Source organism: Macrotis lagotis, chromosome X (assembly GCF_037893015.1).
Source record: "Macrotis lagotis isolate mMagLag1 chromosome X, bilby.v1.9.chrom.fasta, whole genome shotgun sequence".
In the NCBI taxonomy this organism is placed as follows: domain Eukaryota; kingdom Metazoa; phylum Chordata; class Mammalia; order Peramelemorphia; family Peramelidae; genus Macrotis; species Macrotis lagotis.
The window spans coordinates 551812507-551830965 of NC_133666.1; the positions used below are offsets into that span (position 1 = coordinate 551812507).

Genomic DNA, 18459 nt, shown 5'->3' on the forward strand with positions numbered 1-18459 from the left:
GCCCAAGGCCATACAGCTAAGTAATTATTAAGTGTCTTGAGACCGAATTTGAACTCCGGTGGTACTCCTGACTCCAGGGCTGGTGCTCTATCCACTGCCACCTAGCTGCCCCTCCTTACATATCTTAAAGCATTTTGTAAATATTATCTATTATTATTATTATTGTCCCTAAGGAAGAAAACATCCCTACTCTTTAGATATAGATGTATCTTAACATTTTCCAAAATCCAACTAGCTCTTTCAAAATTTGACTGGGCCTATATATAGAAATATTTAATTTGAGGTGTCACTCAAGTGAGCAGACACACAATGACTAATTTGCTATAATCATTATGGTACTGCTTTCCAGATTAATGGTCAGAGTTTTTCCAAATAAGTTTCAACTCTGTTGGAGTTTAAATTTTCTTAGCATTTCTCTTCAAAAGGAATAGTGAAATATTCTTCAGATAGTAATTTTGTTTCCAGTCAAACTCTTCTGATGTACCATTTTTTTCTCTTTAACTTTCTGTAGGTCTTTCCTTCTTCTCTGATGTCAACATTGAAACAGTTAGGAACTCAGTGCCCTTGGTAACCAAGATTATATTTTAAAGTTAAAATTTGTATTTTTCTCTATCAATAATTATCACCCAATTGCCTAAATTCACTTTAAAGTCAATCTAGGGCTTCTACAATATAGAGGTGGAATGGATTCTGAATTTAAATAAACCTGATTGTATCTTATTAGCAATATAATTTTTATTTGATGAAATTAGTTATTTTTCAAAAGGATCTTAACATGTCATTTAAGTAGAGAAATTATTCAGATATCCTATTTTTAAGCACACTGGATTAGTGCATGATTTATCATTTGATCTTAAAGGTTCACTCTTTTACATATGTCATAGGATTATCTGCTTCAGCATTCTTAATTTAGAGATGAGAAAACTAAGCCATAGAGATTACATAACCTGTCTAAGGTCCCATAGAGATTATTTATATTCTTCTGCACATGCTTCCATCCACCAAATCTATATATTTGGTTATGACTACATGACAACTATATCACTCATTTAATTATTAAGTGCCTACTAAGTGATAGACTTTAGGGATATACAGGCAATCAGAAAGCTAACTAATGAGTTATTAGTTTTTTGCATCCATTGTAACTGATTTTCAAAATGAATTTAAGAGACTTGTCAAAGCTTCATCTTTATTTTAAAGACAGGATTTTTTTAAGTTTTATTTTTTTTAAACAATAACTCAAGGGCACTATATACCTAGTCATTTAATTTATGCATGTTTTGATTAGGTTTAAGTTAAGAGGAAGAACAGTATATCAGAAATAATGTTGAGTTTGAATCCCAGCTCTGTATGACTATGAACAATTCAAAAACTAAGTCTCAGCTTCTTTATCTGCAAAATGAATGAGTAACATTTTTGCTACCTCCTTGGGTAGGGGATTGTGAAGAAGCTACCTCATAAAATGTTGTATGAATATGAACTGTTTATTGAATTGAATTGTTTAATTCTTCTTGGCCCTTCTTTCATTTTGGTTCAATCTATGAACTAAAGAGAGGCCATGTTAGGGCATGGCACCACTTAAGTTAGAGAACAGAAGGTGATTTATTAAATATGGAAACAATGATGTCAAAAACCAGGGGAATATGCGAAACCACAGGAACATTTTGTAAATATGAGAGGCGAATGAAGTTCTAAAATAGGAAAAAGCTAAAATGTAACTGAACATCAAGAGAGAAATAAATATCCTGTTTTTCTTTCACTTTTAGAGAGGGGAGAGTTTTATGTAATCTTTATCTTCAGGTTCTTATATCCAATCATTTTTTTTTAGAAATTCAGTTTTACTTTATTTTAGCTGTAAATTCTCTTCCTTCATCTTCCCTCCCACATTGAAAAAGCAAGAAAAACAAAACCTATTACAGACATGTATAGTCAAGCAAAACAAATTCCATGTCCAAAATTCCATAGTCATGTTCCCACACCCACACCCACACCCACACATACACCCTCCAAGAAAAGGTATGCCTCAATCTGCACTCTGATTTCCTCAACTCTTATTTGGAAATAGTATGTTTCATCAGAAATTCTCTGAATTCGTAGTCTGTCATTTTGTGTTGATTAGAGTTCTTAAGGTTTCAAAGTTGTTTGGATAATAGTGTTATTATATTGGATAATTTCTTCTCCCTGGTTCCCCTCATTTCACTTTGCGTTGTTTCATAGAAGTCTTCAATGTTTCTCCAAAATTACTTCCCTCATCAAAACAGTATTCCATCACATTCATATACCATAGCTTGTTCAGCCATTCCTCAACTGGTGAGCATTTCTTTAATTTCCAATTCTTTCCCATCTTTTTTTTTTTAGGTTTTTGCAAGGCAAATGGGGTTAAGTGGCTTGCCCAAGGCCAAACAGCTAGCTAATTATTAAGTGTCTGAGACCGGATTTGAACCCAGGTACTCCTGACTCCAAGGCCAGTGCTTTATCTACTATGCCACCTAGCCTCCCTCTTTCCCATCTTGAAGAGAACTGATAGAAATATTTCAATATATATGGGCCCTTTCCTCTTTGTTTCTTTAGTATATAGACCTCACCTGATTATGTCTAACACAGCTTAAAAGTAATAATAATTATTATTAGCATTTTAAGATTTGCAAAGCACTTCACAAATGCTATTTGATCCTCACAACAATCTTAGGAGATAGGTACTATTTTTATCTCCATTTTACAGATGAGTAAACTGTAGTAGACAGAGGTGAAATGATTTGCTCAGTCATACAACTAGTTAAGTAGCTAAGGCAAGATTTGAACTTATGTTTGTTTTTGTCCAGGAAATAAATTGTAACATCCTTGAAGGAACTGTTTTTTTAAATTATTGTTATCTGTTTCATCTTTGTTTCCTTGACCATAGATGGCATTTATTGAATGCTTATTGAGTAGATTTGAGTTATCCTGATGGGGATTTCTTTGATGGAGGCTCTTGGTCTTTGTTTTCTTTTTAGTTGTAGAGTTTCCTTGTGATCTAGTCAGGTGCGGGAGGTAGAATCTCTATACAACATCCCACCTAAAATCCTGGCTCCTAATGCTGAGTCCAGTGAGAATGATACATATATGTCTAAAGTACTTGATTGGTTATGTAACTCTTCTGCTCAAGAAGCCTTAGAGATTCCTTCTTGCTTCTAGAATAAATTGCACATTTCTTAGGTTGACATTTAAATTCCTGATTACAATCTAGCTACAAAGTCAGACTGACCTGGTGTCTTTATATGTGGTGTCCACTTCCTTGAAATGTTTTGTTGAATTCTAACTTACCCTTCAAGACAGCTCAAACATATGAACTGATGCTGAGTGAGATGAGCAGAAACAAGAGAACATTATACACCCTAACAGCAACATAGGGTGATGATTAAACTTGATGGACTTACTCCATCAGTGCAGTGATGAGGAACAATTTTAGGGGATCTGTGATACCATCTGTATCTTAAAGAAGGAATTGTGGAGTTTAATCGAAGACCAAAGATTATTATCTTCAATTTTTTAAAAGTTGTCGTTATATATTGCATAATTTTGCTATCTCTTATGTTTTCCTTCTCTTTGGATCTGTTTTCTTCTCTCCACACATTCAATTTTGATCTACGTACATTATGGAAACAAATGTAAAGACTATCAGATTGCCTTCTGGGGGGGGAGGGAAAGGAGGGAGGGAGAAAAAACTGTAAAATTCAAAACCTTGCAAAAAAATGACTGTAGAAACGACTATTGTATGTAATTGAAAAAGAAATAAAATATTTATATAATTAAAAAAAAAGACAGCTCAAGTGCTATCTCCTACATGGGACTTTCATGTTCTCCCTTACTGCTAAATTATTTTATATATTTTATAAAAATAGGTGGTGAATAGGACTGCCAGGTCTGGAAACAGGAAGACTCTATGAGTTCATATTCTGCTTCAGACACCTGTTGTATGACCTTGAACAAGTTACTTAAACTCTTTTGCCTCAGTTTCCTTCTCTGTAAAATGAGCTAGAGAAGGAAATAACAAACTACTCCAGTATCTTTGCCAAGAAAACTCCAAATGTCATGAAGTTTCAGACATGACTGAAAAACAAATCAACAACTAATATGTTTTTTAATTTTTTAATTTTTTTTATTAAAGATATTATTTGAGTTTTACAATTTTCCCCCAATCTTACTCCCCCCCACCATGGAAAGCAATCTATCAGTCTTTACTTTGTTTCCACAACAACTAATATATTTCTACAGTAGAATGTCAACTTTTTGAGAGTAGAAACTTTTCATTTTTGTCTTTTGCTTATTAAATTGAATGGATTCTGAGTTATAAAGTAAATGATCCTTCCTCTATACATATATTTGGAATGAGATGCAAGTATCAATAAAGTTTTCTGTTGTCAATTCCCCATGACTAATTGTGTGAACTAGATAAAGTCACTGGGCCTCAGTTTCCAAGTCAGCAAAATAAAGGAGTTGGATTAAATTATCTTTGGAATTCTTGCCAATTCTAGACATTTCATTTCATTAATAGAAATCACTTTTGTTAAATGTGCAAATTTGACACTGTCAGAGAAGCTAAATTGAGTTTTATCACAAGTCACCCTGATTTTTGCAAAATTAGACAAAAGAAAGAAATTACAAAATAGTCAAAGAATTGTGGTCTTCCTTTGTTTTGCCCTGATGACAGAAAGTAGATGCTTGGTCTCTTCACAGCCATAAGGTAAAAACTTTAAGGCGATTGTAATAATGGGTATGGTTCCTGTGCTATGTCAGTGTTGCTTAAGACTAGCAACTTGGGAGGAGCACCTAACATTTCTGCTTAAAAATGATTTTCCAAAGATATTTTTTAATTGAGCAGGAGATAAAAATGAAATCATCTGTCAAGGGAGAGTATTACTATGAAATGGTGGCAAAATTTATGGTATTTTCAATTCACAAAGAGCATTTGAGCTTCAAAATGATTACCCAGCACCATGTGAGGCTTTGTAAGTCCCCATTCAATACGTGTCCCTTTTCTCTTAGAAGATGACCTTAATTATTATCTTATTGAGAAAAATTGTCTGAAAATTCAAAAATGTTGAATTCTTTGTCACTCTATCCTTATTCATAACTTACGAGTTCTGTCTTCACGTGTCCTCTGTCCATTTTTCAATTTCAGAAAATAAAATGACCCTTTTTCTTGCATAAACTAAACCCTATCCTGCATGAACTTAACCTCTCCTCCTGCCTCCTCCCACACCTTGCTACAATTGATCATTCACTCTCATCTTCAATCTTTCCTCCTTGACTAACTTTTTTTCTCACTACAAGCAGAAATAACTCCTTCTTAGTTTTTTTTTTGGGGGGGCGGTGGTGGAAGAAGGGATAGAAAAACTTCCCTTGACCACACACCCTTTTCACATCTTTATTCTTTGTTTCTTTTTCAGTTTAGTTTTAACCATCTAGAAAAGTTATATGTTCCTTCCTCACCCATGTAGTACTTCCAGTCTTCAGCTCTTCATAATCCTTGTCTCTAACACCTCCATTCCATTCTCACTGTAAACAGTGTTGTTCAAATTCTCTTCATCTCTGGACAGGGCTAGACTATTACAAGAGCCTCTTAACTGATAAATCTTATCTCCATCCCTCATATAACTGTCAAGATATAAACTTAGTATACATGCACATTATTTTCCTAAAAACCATCACTGTCTAGGTTTAGCTTAACTTTTCTAACTTAATTTGCCTTTATTCAGTCTCTTTTCCTAGTTAAAATGGCCTAGTGGTTTTTCCATGATATTACTCTATTGATAGTGAATTATCATTTGATTGTTTTTTCATCCCTTCAATATAATACAGCAAAGGTTTATTAAGCACTTCCTATAGACAAAGCACTGAGATAGAGTATATATGCAGGGATGAAATATTTTGCCTTCCAAAGCATAATTGTTTGACAGAGACACATGCTTTTGGTGAAGAGTTCATTGTATAAAATTAATTTGTGCCACACTTAATAATTTTTTTGGCTTTCTTTGGCTACTCCCTATTTATTAGGGAATATATTCATGCTTTGTTATGTATTCATCTTTGCTCATTCTTATGCATTCAATCATATTTAAGTATAGGGTTGTATTCCTATTTATATAAAATTTAAAGCCTTCCTACTGGAATGAACTGATTTCTTTTTTTTTTTTTTTTAGGTTTTTTGCAAGGCAAATGGGGTTGGTTAAGTGGCTTGCCCAAGGCCACACAGCTAGGTAATTATTAAGTGTCTGAGACCAGATTTGAACCCAGGTACTCCTGACTCCAAGGCCGGTGCTTTATCCACTAGGCCACCTAGCTGCCCCCATGAACTGATTTCTTATTGTTTCACTGACTTTTGCATTAAAAACTTTCTATACTAGTTCTTTGACTGGCATAACTGAAAAATCACTGTCTTGTTAAGTTCTAATCAACAAGCACTTTGATGGGATAGCTATAAAATTATCACATTTCATGCACTATTTAGAAGTTTGATCATTCTTTCATTGAGTTGGGAGGAGTAGAAATTTGATTTTCTTGAGTACCTTGTTTGTTAATGTATACGCCATCTTCTATGGTAGACTCTTTGGAGAAGTGCCAAGACTTTGTGGGGAATAGAATGACATAAGGAATGGAACAAAAATGGGAGGGAAAGGAAAAGTAACTCTACCCCAGACAACATTTGAGTCCTATTATCTTTCTGCTAAGTTTGCAAGGCTCTATTAGGGTTACAAAAGAAAAATTGATAGCAATAGTATTTTACTAAGCACTTTTTTGTTTTACAAAGGGCTTTCACATTTGTCATCTCATTTTGAACCCTGCAATATCCCTGAAAGGTAGATAGTATACATTTGTGGGGAAGCAAGGTAGCATAGTAGTTTAAGTGTTGGGTCTGATTCCAGGCCCAGTGCTTTATTGAGCTCTTAGTAATAAAAATGTCACCTGTCAATATTATCATTTTAACATATGCATCTTAAAGAGTATGAGGGGACAGAGGAATTAATTTTCATCTTTTTTGGCAATCCCAGATTTTGTAAAACTAAAGTCAAATTTTTAAAACTCTTCATTTTAAAGGCCATCATTATATTTATTATAAATGACAGAGACTCACTATCCTTCCCAGAAGAAATAAATGATAGATGTTCTAAGTAGAAAATACACTTGGTGAAATATAAGAAGTAGAGATAACAATTATTGTGGGATGCTTGGATTTAATAAAAAAAAATAGGCTCAATTCTCACTTCTAATGCTTAATTAGCTATGTAACCCTAAGGAAGGCACTTAACCCCTTCCTTCAAGTATCAAAATAAACTTGCTAGATTGTATTCTTCCTTTCTTGAATAGATAGGAAGTTTGCTAACCTTATTAGGCTCTAGAGTATTTTGTATTCTTTGCCTAAATGAGGTCAACTAAAGGAGAGTATTATTTCAGTTAAATTAGACTCTTTATGACCCCATTTGGGGTTTTCTTGGAAAAGATATTAGAATGGTTTTTCCATGTCCTTCTTCAGCTCATTTTACATTTGAGGAAGCTGAAGCAAATAGGGTTAAGTGACTTACCCAGGATCACACAACTAATCATTATCTGAGCCTAGATTTAAACTTTGGTTTTTCAGCACCCTTATGTGCCACCTAGCTGCCCCCAAAACAATTATTAGGTACATAGAAATTTCCCTTTACTTTGATTTTTGTCAAATAGAGAGCTACTTCTGTCAGTGGTTCAGTCTTAGTGACTGGTCAGTAAGAGCTGTTGAGTCAGAGCAGTTAAGGTATTGACCCAATAACATGGAGATAATAAGTTACTGAGCTGGAAGGTGACTTCTGACTGCCTAACTGCTGAGGCTGTCTTCCTTAGTCCATATGAGGATTCCTATTAAATCTTTGTTCTAAAGACTATTTAGATCATGGCATCAAAGGACTGAGGAGACAGTGTGTTACAAAAGAGCATCACTGGCACTTTTGGGATTGTAAAGCACTTTGCAAAACTCAGAGGACTTTTCAAATCTGCATCTCTTTAATACCTGTGTGAATCTCTTTAACTTCCCTTTATCAGTTTCTTCATCTGTAAAGCGAAGTGTATTGCTAGGATTCTGAGGTTCTTTGTAGTATGTACAACATCTATGGTCCTTCGATTAAAGAAGAGAAAAAAAATAGTCAACTATTTTCTGTCCTTTGTGAGGCTGTCTTAAGTATCTAGAAAGGAATTTTATTCTCTTGTTCTAGAAGTTTCAGTGGCTCCCTATTGCCTCCTCCATACAATTATATCTGACATTTAAAGCATTCCACAGCTCTTATCCAATCTATCTTCCAAGGCTGAGTACATACTGCTCCCCATCCTAAACTCAGTATTCCAACCAAGCTGGTAATTTGTTCTTCCTTATACACATGGTGTTTCATCATTCTGTGGTTTGCCTTTTTCTCAGGCTACTCCCCCCCGCCCCATGACCAGGAAAAAAAGGAAATAATTAAAAGATAGAAAGCACTGAAATTTAATATGGGTTAGAGAAGGTTTCCTGTAGGAGATGGGCTTTAAAGGAAGATAGGGAGATCAGTTTTAACTTTCACTTCCTCTAAAAGATAGCTCCCATTTCCTACAGTCAGTGCTCTACTCCACGTACTCACTTTGTATTAATTTTGTGTGTATATTCATATTTACTATGTATTTGTTCTGCAAACATACTTGCACTTATGGTGCTTTCTCTCTATAGACTGGAGGACCTTTGAGGACAGGAACTGTCTCATTTCTGTTTAGGCATTTCCAGGAAATTAGCACTGTAGTGTTTGGAAACTTGTAGGTACTTATTAATGCTTATTCTGTAGAATTAAATTGCAGTCATGTCTACTTAATTTACTTTGCTTAGCCCCTAGAACATCAATCTTATAAAGAGAATAGCTGAATAAATGTCTGATGCACATATCCTTATTGGGTAGACATAGATAGCTTTGCTTTTCAAGCCATCATGTCATAGTTTCTTCTGTTATTTCCTCCTTACAGTTGCATCACTTATTTTTGATGGTAAATTGATTTGTGCCTGATTATGAGTTAACTCCTGTGATTTATAACCTCAGGGATACAATTGGAATAAGAATTACTATAGAAATATTGGGTGATGGCACAGTAGGATATGCTTAATGCACTGACCCTTGGCTTTAGGGATGGACATTCTTTCCTGTCTCATGGGGAAGAGTAGTTGAACTTGTTTGAAGGTTAAGATTGCTTCCAGAAAATGAACTTTTATATAGCCAAATGGATAGAGAGCTGAATTTGAAATCAGGGAGTCCTGAGCTCAAGTCCCAGTTCTGCCTTGGTTTCCTCAGCTGTAAAATTAGGGTGGTAATAGCATGGATCTTCAAGGGTAAAAATATTTGAAAAACACTTTGCAAACTTTAAATGCTAGTTATTTTTATAATAATAACGATCTATGATCAACTTGTTCCTAAAATGTTTTCAAAAATAATATTTTGCCTTTTTCTCCTTTTTCAAACTGTAGATCATCAATGCCGTGGTACTTCTCATCCTATTAAGCACCATGGCAGATCCAGATCGGTATCACTTAACCAATTCTGAACTAGGGGCTGACTTTGAATTCATGGATGATGCCAGTAAGTACATTTAATAATCTTTGTGGTAACCATTTGTGGTATTTTTTTTAAAGCACTTCCTAGTGAATTGAGATGCAGGGTAGATTTTTAGCCCCTATTAAATATGCTGGACCAGAACCGAACAAGTTAAAAATAAATTTGTTGTTTAGAAGAAGAATCCTAGAGATTTTGCTCATACCCTTATCTATTCTATGTTTACATGAAGATAACTTTTATACTTAGGTTGATTCACTGCTTTCCCTTACCCCTCCCCCTTTGAATGTTTTTAACTTTCATCTCATCATGAAAATTGGATCAAATAGACATCTAAACCATTTATTACATGCTTACTGTATGCCAAGCTCTCTGCTAATTAACATATATTTCTAACAAAGATATATGTAAGATACATCTGTCAAGAGAACCCATTTTGATTTCAAGGAACATAAATTCCATTATCTTGCAGGTGTTTGTGTTTCTATATTGTCACTTCTCTGGAGGATATATTAAATAAAGCACTTTGTTAATTGTCTCTAGGAAGATAAGACCCAATTTGGTATATAGGAACATAGTTTTGATTGGTAAGAGGGGGTAGAGAAGTGTCATGAAACTCTGAAGGCTACTTCCACAACACTTTACTGTTTACACATGGAGCTGATGCTTCAGAATTTTGAAATTATAATGACTTACCAGTCATATTCTTATGTGCATTATCCCAAATTGGGTCTTATCTTCCTAGAGACAATTAACAAAGTGCTTTATTTAATATATCCTCCAGAGCTCAAGTCCCAGTTCTGCCTTGGTTTCCTCAGCTGTAAAATTAGGGTGGTAATAGCATGTGATTCAAATTTATTTCTGTTTGCTTTTGGAATAGATTGAGTGGGTTGCCCACTTTGTGACATGTTTACCTATATATGCTTTTTTTTCCCTTTAGTGATGCTTTGGCTAATATTAAGTTAGTTTATAGTCTCAGTAGACATGTACAAGATAATCTAGGATGATGCTGGTTGGATGGAGAGTCGGTGTCAAGATTGAAGTGTCATTTTAGATAATCCACTAAATATTCATCAGTGAATTGGTATTTCAGTTGCATTAATAAGAAACAAGTCTAGGCTTGTATCTCTTTAATATGGTGGACATTAGTCACCATGATCTTAAAGCCTAGTCATCTTATAACTTTTATCCAGAAAACAGGAGCACATTTTGTCCTCATCTCTGGATCTTATTAGAAGGGAAATGCTTATAATGTCTTAATATGATCATCATATAATAGAAATTATTTGTGATTTCATCAGCAGAGAGAAGTTCTGATGTGGGAACTACCATCACCAAGGAAGAATATAATCTAGCGAGTTTTTTGATACTTGAAGGAAGGAGTTAAGTGCCTTCCTTAGGGTTACATAGCTAATTAAGCATTAGAAGTGAAAATGGAGCCTATTTTTTTTATTAAATCCAAGCATCCCACAATAATTGCTATCTCTATTTCTTATATTTCACCAAGTGTGTTTTCTACTTAGAACATCTATCATTTATTTCTTCTGGGAAGGATAGTGAGTCTCTGTCATTTATAATAGATATAATGATGGCCTTTAAAATGAAGAGTTTTAAAAATTTGACTTTAGTTTTACAAAATCTGGGATTGCCAAAAAAGATGAAAATTAATTCCTCTGTCCCCTCATACTTTTTAAGATACATATGTTAAAATGATAATATTGACAGGTGACATTTTTATTACTAAGAGCTCAATAAAGCACTGGGCCTGGAATCAGGAAGATCAGCTCTGGTCTAGCTTCAGTTACTTAGCTAGCTATATGACTTTGGACAAATTTGATAATTATTTCCAGCCTCAGTTTCCCCAATTGTAAAAAGGGGTTGTTAATAGCATTGACATCCCAGGGTTGTTGTAAGGATCATAGGAGATATAATTTTCAAAGCACCCAGTACATATTAGGTACTTAGGAAATGCTTAGTGCCTTCCCTTTATTAAATGCAGTTTGATAAGATGGTAAGATTCTCTCTTTACATAATTAGATTTAGGGAACTAAGAGTTATAAGAGACACAGATGGGACTTTAGCTGAAACTGGCATTAAAGTGGAATACTGGCAATAAAGTGGAATGTCTAATTCTCAGACATTAACCCTGGTGATGATTCTCTGACAACATAGGCTTTATTTGGCTGACTTCAAAGACCTGTCAGTTCTTGAAACTTTAAAATAGTTGCTTTGTTTTGTAATGCTCTGGCTAATAACTAAGTGCATTTGAGGTTTATATTTTCTTTCATGTGCACTGAAGGCTTGTTGCCCCCTTTTGAGACTGACCAATGGAAAATATTTATCAATTTTGAGTGACCCTTTTTAATTGCCTTTACCTCTTGAAATTTTCTAGCCATTTGACTTGACCTATAGAAGTTATTCAGATCTTGTCTTCAGGAATTAAAATAGTCAGCTATCATAACTGTCATGATCTCAGTTGTGTATAAAATTCCAAATGACTTAAAATAATAACTGACATTTATATAGTGTCTAAAGCATTCTAAGGGGCTTTTGCATATGATGTCTCACCAGAATCTCGGGTTTAGAACATAATTATTGTAATCTGTAAACTCAGTTTTTATGTGGTCATTCAAAGACGGTTGGTTGGAAGGATAGTAACAGTTATAAGAAGACTAGAAGTTAGTTGCTTGTTGGATTTGATGTGTGGGTATGTTTGTTTACTTTGATAAGCAAACTCATGATAGCAGTCAAATAATGGTAGATGAATCTATGATCTGTTGGCATTGGTAATCATATAAAAGAAAGGCAAAATCAGAAATGGGGGAAATTTCTGTTGCTTAGAGAAATATTCACGGCTCTGTAAGAAATGATGACTGTGAAGAATTCAGGGAAGCATGAGAAAACTTATATGAACTGATGTACTTAGAACCAGGAAAACAATTCATACAACAAATTGTGTGAGAATTTAAGTGGAAAGAATAACAAAAATTAGTCAAATGCCATGTAATTATAAGGATAAAAGAAAAGAGATGAGAATGTGCCTTCTTCCTTTCTTTGTAGAGTTGGAAGACCTTGGAGTAGTAACAGTACCCTGGAGTAGCAACTGACAGGCTTGACTGATATTCCAGTTATTTTGCTGAATTGACTTTTTTCTTTTTTAAAAAAAAAATTATTGTAAGAGATTCTAAGATGACCCTTATTAAGGAAAGGAGAATATTAGGAAAAGGTGATATACAAACAAAATATCAATAGTTGAAAAAAGGAAAATATTAAGAGATCACTAATAATTATAAATTATCTCTGAACCTCAAGTGAGGAGCAGTTTTGCTAAGCATGCTTTAAAACTTTTTTGGTTTGAATTACAAAAGCAGTAATCAAAACAGATATGGCACATCTGCATTTAATTAAAGGATTGATATGTAACCTCATAGAGTTTTAGTTAGGTAATTAATTCTTATTGGTTTGGCCATGAGCCATTCATAGAGTGAGTGCTGACTAAAGGAATCTAAACAAGAGCCAGGAAGCCTGGTAGTAAATATGCTAAAATTTTCTGTGATTAAAGGGGGATCATGTTTGATATATCTTGATTTTAGTGGGAAAAATTAACAAATTACTTAAAATGATAACTGACATTTATATAGTGTCTAAAGCATTCTAAGGGGCTTTTGCATATAATATCTAAATTCTTAAGCTAAATTCTTATATGACATGTTCTTCGATGATAGCTAGGTGGTTATATCTTATTAAAGAACTTGTCCTTCATTTGTCATTTGCCAAGTGGTACAGTGAATAGAGTACTGGACTTGAATCTAGAAGACTGGTTTCAAATCCTCCCTTAGACTTTTATTTAACTGTATGACCCTGGACAAATCACTTAACTTTTCTCAGCTTCAATTTCCTCATGTGAAAAATGGGAATAATGTACCTACCTCCTTAGTCTGTTATGAGGGTCAACATATATATAAAGTACTTTGCAAACTTTAAGGCAGAATATAAAATACTACTTATTATTATTGCAATAAAAACAAATATTACTTTTTGACATATCTGGAGATGACCCTGACCCTGAGTGATGTCTACTTGCAAGTATAATTGTGAATATGTCAGAAAAGATTGACGATACAGTCAACCATTATGTCTTTCCTAGGTATAAAGCACTGACTTTCTGGGCTTTTTCCTTCCTGGGAAAATCTATAATGTATATGTACAAAGTAAAAAAAAAAAGTAGATTTGGGAGAGAAGGATGATAGAGGCAAAAAGACAGTTGGTAGGATATTGAAGTATCCTAAGAGTGAGAAGTAATAAGAGTCAGGATTAAGAAAGTGTCAATGAGAATTCCCCAGTTGCCAATAGGCTCTTTTTAGGGATCAAGGGAGGGAATAGATCTGAGATTTCATTTGAGGTCTCTCTACCTTTTCAGATGAGCATCCAGTTGGCAATTTATAGTCTAAGGGAGTTAGTTGCTTAGAGCTCTGAGAAATTAAAGGTCATATAACCAATATTATCAGAATTTAGCCAAGTTCCTATCTTTGCTACTTTGAAGAAGTAAACAATCATAGCCCTCAGATTGCTTGGGAGAATATGCAAAGTTGGCAGAACTCCAGAGTCTTCCAGATACTTAAATTCCTTCTACCTAGGAATGGAGAGTCTTTGGTAGGAGCCTTTTAGTATGGGGACAGGGATTGGGAATCAAATGACCATGCTGATGTAACTAACTTGAGACTGAGTAGGGTGGCTTTATCTTCTGGTCATAAAAAGCTGAAGGCTATAGACCCTTTTTATACAACACTGATAAGATTGTAACTAATAGACTACATTTCCAAGCAAATGTAATGATAGATATGTACTCAAAACTTGGAGGGCGTCCAGAAAAGAAAAATTAAAATTACTTATGAGAAATTTTAAAGGTTTTGCAAGAAGGGTGTGGGTGACCAATTGGCTACTTTGCCAGCTTCAAGTTTTCATGGTGGGAGGAAAGATGCTTTGGAAGAAAGGAAATGGAATTTGGAGAAATTGATGACTTCAAACAAAAGGTACTCAGATTCTCCTGACCAATAGTGAATCATTACTATATTTTGATGATGGATTGACTGTCAAGGAACCATATGCCTTTTGTGGGCTGTGGTGTGATTTTTTAAGAGGTTCTTTTGAAACTGGTACTGCAGAATGAAGTAAGGAATTTAATTTAAGGAACAGTCAGACTATCAACTTGCTCTGCAGTAGGGACAGGAAAAATTGCTTTGCAGAAGGAAAATTAAAAGCAAAATATAAAGGTCTTCCTAGCCCAGGATTTCCATGACTTTAGTTTTAAAAATTTTTTAAAAAGATGCTTTAGTCAAGGCTTTTAGACTTTTTTAATCTTTTCTGATATTATTTGGTCATCTTCCTTGAGCATGACTAAAAATTTAATTGATTAAAAATAGTATCTTTGTCATTTTGTCTAGATAAACTAGGGGCAAAATATATGCTATTTTCTGTTTTTAATAACAATAAATATCATTTAAATAGCACTTTACAAATAGTATTTCTTTTCAATCTCACCCTTGAGATCGGTGCTTATATTATCATATTAAAGATGAAAAGCAGATAGAGATTAAGCAATTTACCTAGAGTCCCACAGTCAAATGTGTGAGGCAGAATTTGAATTTAGGTTTCACTGACTCCAAGTCCAGCATTTATCTGTTCTACTACTATTCATCTTTATCTAGAAGCTGTTTATAACTTTTTGCTTCTGTACTTGAATTCTATATTTATTTTCTTCTTAAGCTGAAGTCTGCTTTGTGTGGTAGAAAAAGGTAGATCAGAAGAGTGAAAACTACACTGACTCTGGAATTGGAGAATCTTGCTTCAAATTCTATTTCTGATGCTCACTGCTTCATGCAACACTTCACCCTCCTGAATCTCCCTCTCTTCTTCAGTAAAGTGAGAGGGTTGGATAACATCTTGTCGCAGGTCCCTTCTGGCTCTACTGGCAGGAACTACAGAGAATGCAACTTTCATGGGCTGGGCATGTTGTTCTAATGCCAGAAGTAGTACACTTTCCCAAAAAACTTTTATAGGGAACTCACACAGAGCAAGCACTCACAGGGGATCAGAAGAAACAATTTGGGAACACCAAGGTCTCTCTTAAGAACTTTAGCATTGATTTAGCATGGGAAACACTGGCACAGGACCACCTACCTTGCATGGCATGCTCTCATCAGTGAGGGGGCTGTGTTCTATGAGCAAGGCAACATTGAAGCAGCTCAAAGGAAATGTGACTACATAAATTTAGAGTAAGGACCCCAGGTGTTCACATGGACTATTTGTGCCTAACATGAGCTCCTGTTAGTCTGATCAGCCACAGTCCCACTACTATAATTTATCTCAGACATAGTGATGACATTTTGATCTTGTTAAGGAGGGACCAGAACCAACTGTGAGCCAACCTTAGGATTCCCCAGAATGGTTTCAGAGTTCAATCTGGTCAGCCCTGTGATTGCTATCTGGTTAACTAAGCAAGACAATAGAAATATTCTCAATTCAAATGAACCTTTCTTATCTTATTTTGAATATCAGAGGTAAAGTACTTAATTGTTTTGCAAATTTCCTTTTAAAGTTAGGTGCTGTTCAAAGTGTTTCAGTAGTGTTGCTTTATTCTATTAAAGTTCACCTAAGTAAAGGGGGGGGTCATATAAATAAGGGCAGATAATTTATAACACATTGCATTGTATATTACTGTGGCTGTTGGAATTGAGAAATCAGACTTTTCAAGGATCATTCAGTCCTTGAATGAAACAGAATTAGTTTCACCAAAGTGCAGGAAAATTTGTTGAAAAATTAAAAAATATATTAAGAAGTAATAAACTTTTGATGAGAAACAACTTGTCATAGAAAACAAGTAAATGCCATCAAAGAGACCCAGAAACTGTAAGGGTTGTTATTAATCCATACAGTATGTTATTAATCGAATAGAATTAAGGCATAGGTTTGTTGAGGTGGGAGGGACAGCATGACTGATTTCTTTCCCCCTCAAAAATAACCCAAAACATCTACTACTCTTTGCTATGAATAAAAAATAGTGATTAATTCACTCATTCAAGGTTATACCAAAATCACTGTCAAAATTTAGATTAGGCTTAAAATGTTCTCCAGATTCTTTGCTTCCAGTGGGCTTGTAGTCTTGTTCCCCATTGGGGGTATAATTATTTCCGATAATTATACTGATTAACTGAGAAACACAATTGTCCCGGATTGCAAAAATTCCCAAAAGGAGATGGAATTCTGTAATAAAACCTTGTTCCAGACCACACTTCACAAAAGTTTAAGTAATTCAACTGCAAAATAGAAATAAACATGATTCATAGACCCGGAAGCTTCTTTTATTTAAATCCCATTGTAACTTAGGGTGGTCAAGATTAGATGTATAAAAATGGACCATTTCTCCAAAGTATGCTTTTGAGAAGGGGTATTTTTGTGGAAGCCTTCCTTCTAATTAGTCAATTATGTCTGACTCTAAAATAGTTTGCTGTTACTTTCTCCATTTTATTTCACAGATGAGAAAATGGGAAAAAAGGATTAAGTGACTTGCCCAGGGTCACACAGCTAGTTAGTGTCTGAGGTTAGAATTGAACTCAGGAAGATAAGTCTTCCTTGACTTCTAGACCTCACCCTCTCTGCACCATTGCTACCTGGCTGTAATGCACAGTTTTGTTGTTCAGTTACTTAATCATATCAGACTCTTCATAATTGTCTATTGGGTTTTCTTGGTAAGTTATACTGTAGTGGTTTGCTATTTCCTTCTCCAATGGATTAAAGCAAATAGAAATTAAATGACTTGCCAGGGGTGGGGTGATAGAAATGAATGTCTGAGATATAATGAACTCTGGTCTTTCTGACTCTAGGTCCAAATCTACCTACCGTGTTCCTTTTTTTTTTAGTTGTTTTTTTTTTTGCAAGGCAATGGGGTTAAGTAATTTACCCAAGATCACACACACACACACACACACACACACACACACACACACACACACAAAGCTAGGTGATTATTAAGTGTCTGAGGTTGGATTTGAACTCAGGTCCTCCTGACTCCAGGGCCAGTGTTCTATCCACTGTGCCACCTAGCTGCCCCTACTACCCTATATTCTACTAGTGGCAGAAGAAGAAAAGAAGGGTATTGTGGTTTGGGAAATAAAGAGGATGATGAGTGTTGTCATTAGGGAGCTGGTCAATACATATACTTTAATATTTCTTTGATGCCTTTCCAAAGCTAGAAATCAAAATAAGCAGTACAAGTTGGGAGAGCAGATGACTAGGGTAGAATGTGAAGCATAACTAGACTTCATATAATATGATGTACTCTTCTTTATGGGCAGTGAGAATCTAAAGAGCGAGAATTCCAGAGCTGAGATTACTCAGAAATATGAGCTTCCAAAGTTAAGAGTCCTTAACACTGTGCTATGGGAAGGAATTGTACCAAGTCTTGTTGTAGTTATATAGAATAATTTTAACATAGTATACCTAACAATAGAAACTTTTAAATTTCCTAATATGTATGTGTTTTGTCTATTAACTTTCATGTCATTGGTTATAGAGGGCAATAACTGAATCTCTAATCATTTGTATATCATCTTTGAAAATTGAACTTTAACTTTGGATCCCTTATTGGAGATAGTCTGTATTGTACACTTGGGTAAATAATAGTGGGAATATGTTTGTCAATTTAGAATAATCAATAAAATGGCAAGAATAGGATTTATTACCTTAATAAAAGCATTTGTCAACCTGATTCCATGGAAATATCCCTTGATAATGACCTTGAATTGATAGTCAGTTATATATTCTATATCTGGTCAGAAAGCTTACCATATATCATGTACCCTGTATCCTGTAAATCATTTCA

At 34.6% G+C, this 18459-nt stretch overlaps 1 protein-coding gene across 1 annotated transcript in view; it reads left to right on the forward strand.

Annotated features, from left to right (window-relative positions):
• LAPTM4B (lysosomal protein transmembrane 4 beta) overlaps positions 1 to 18459 on the forward strand; it is a 104847-nt gene that overhangs the window by 13860 nt on the left and 72528 nt on the right. Inside the window, exon 2 of the mRNA XM_074200465.1 lies at positions 9494 to 9605. Within this exon, the coding sequence (XP_074056566.1) occupies positions 9494 to 9605 (112 nt within the window). The remainder of the gene's footprint in view (positions 1 to 9493; positions 9606 to 18459) is intronic.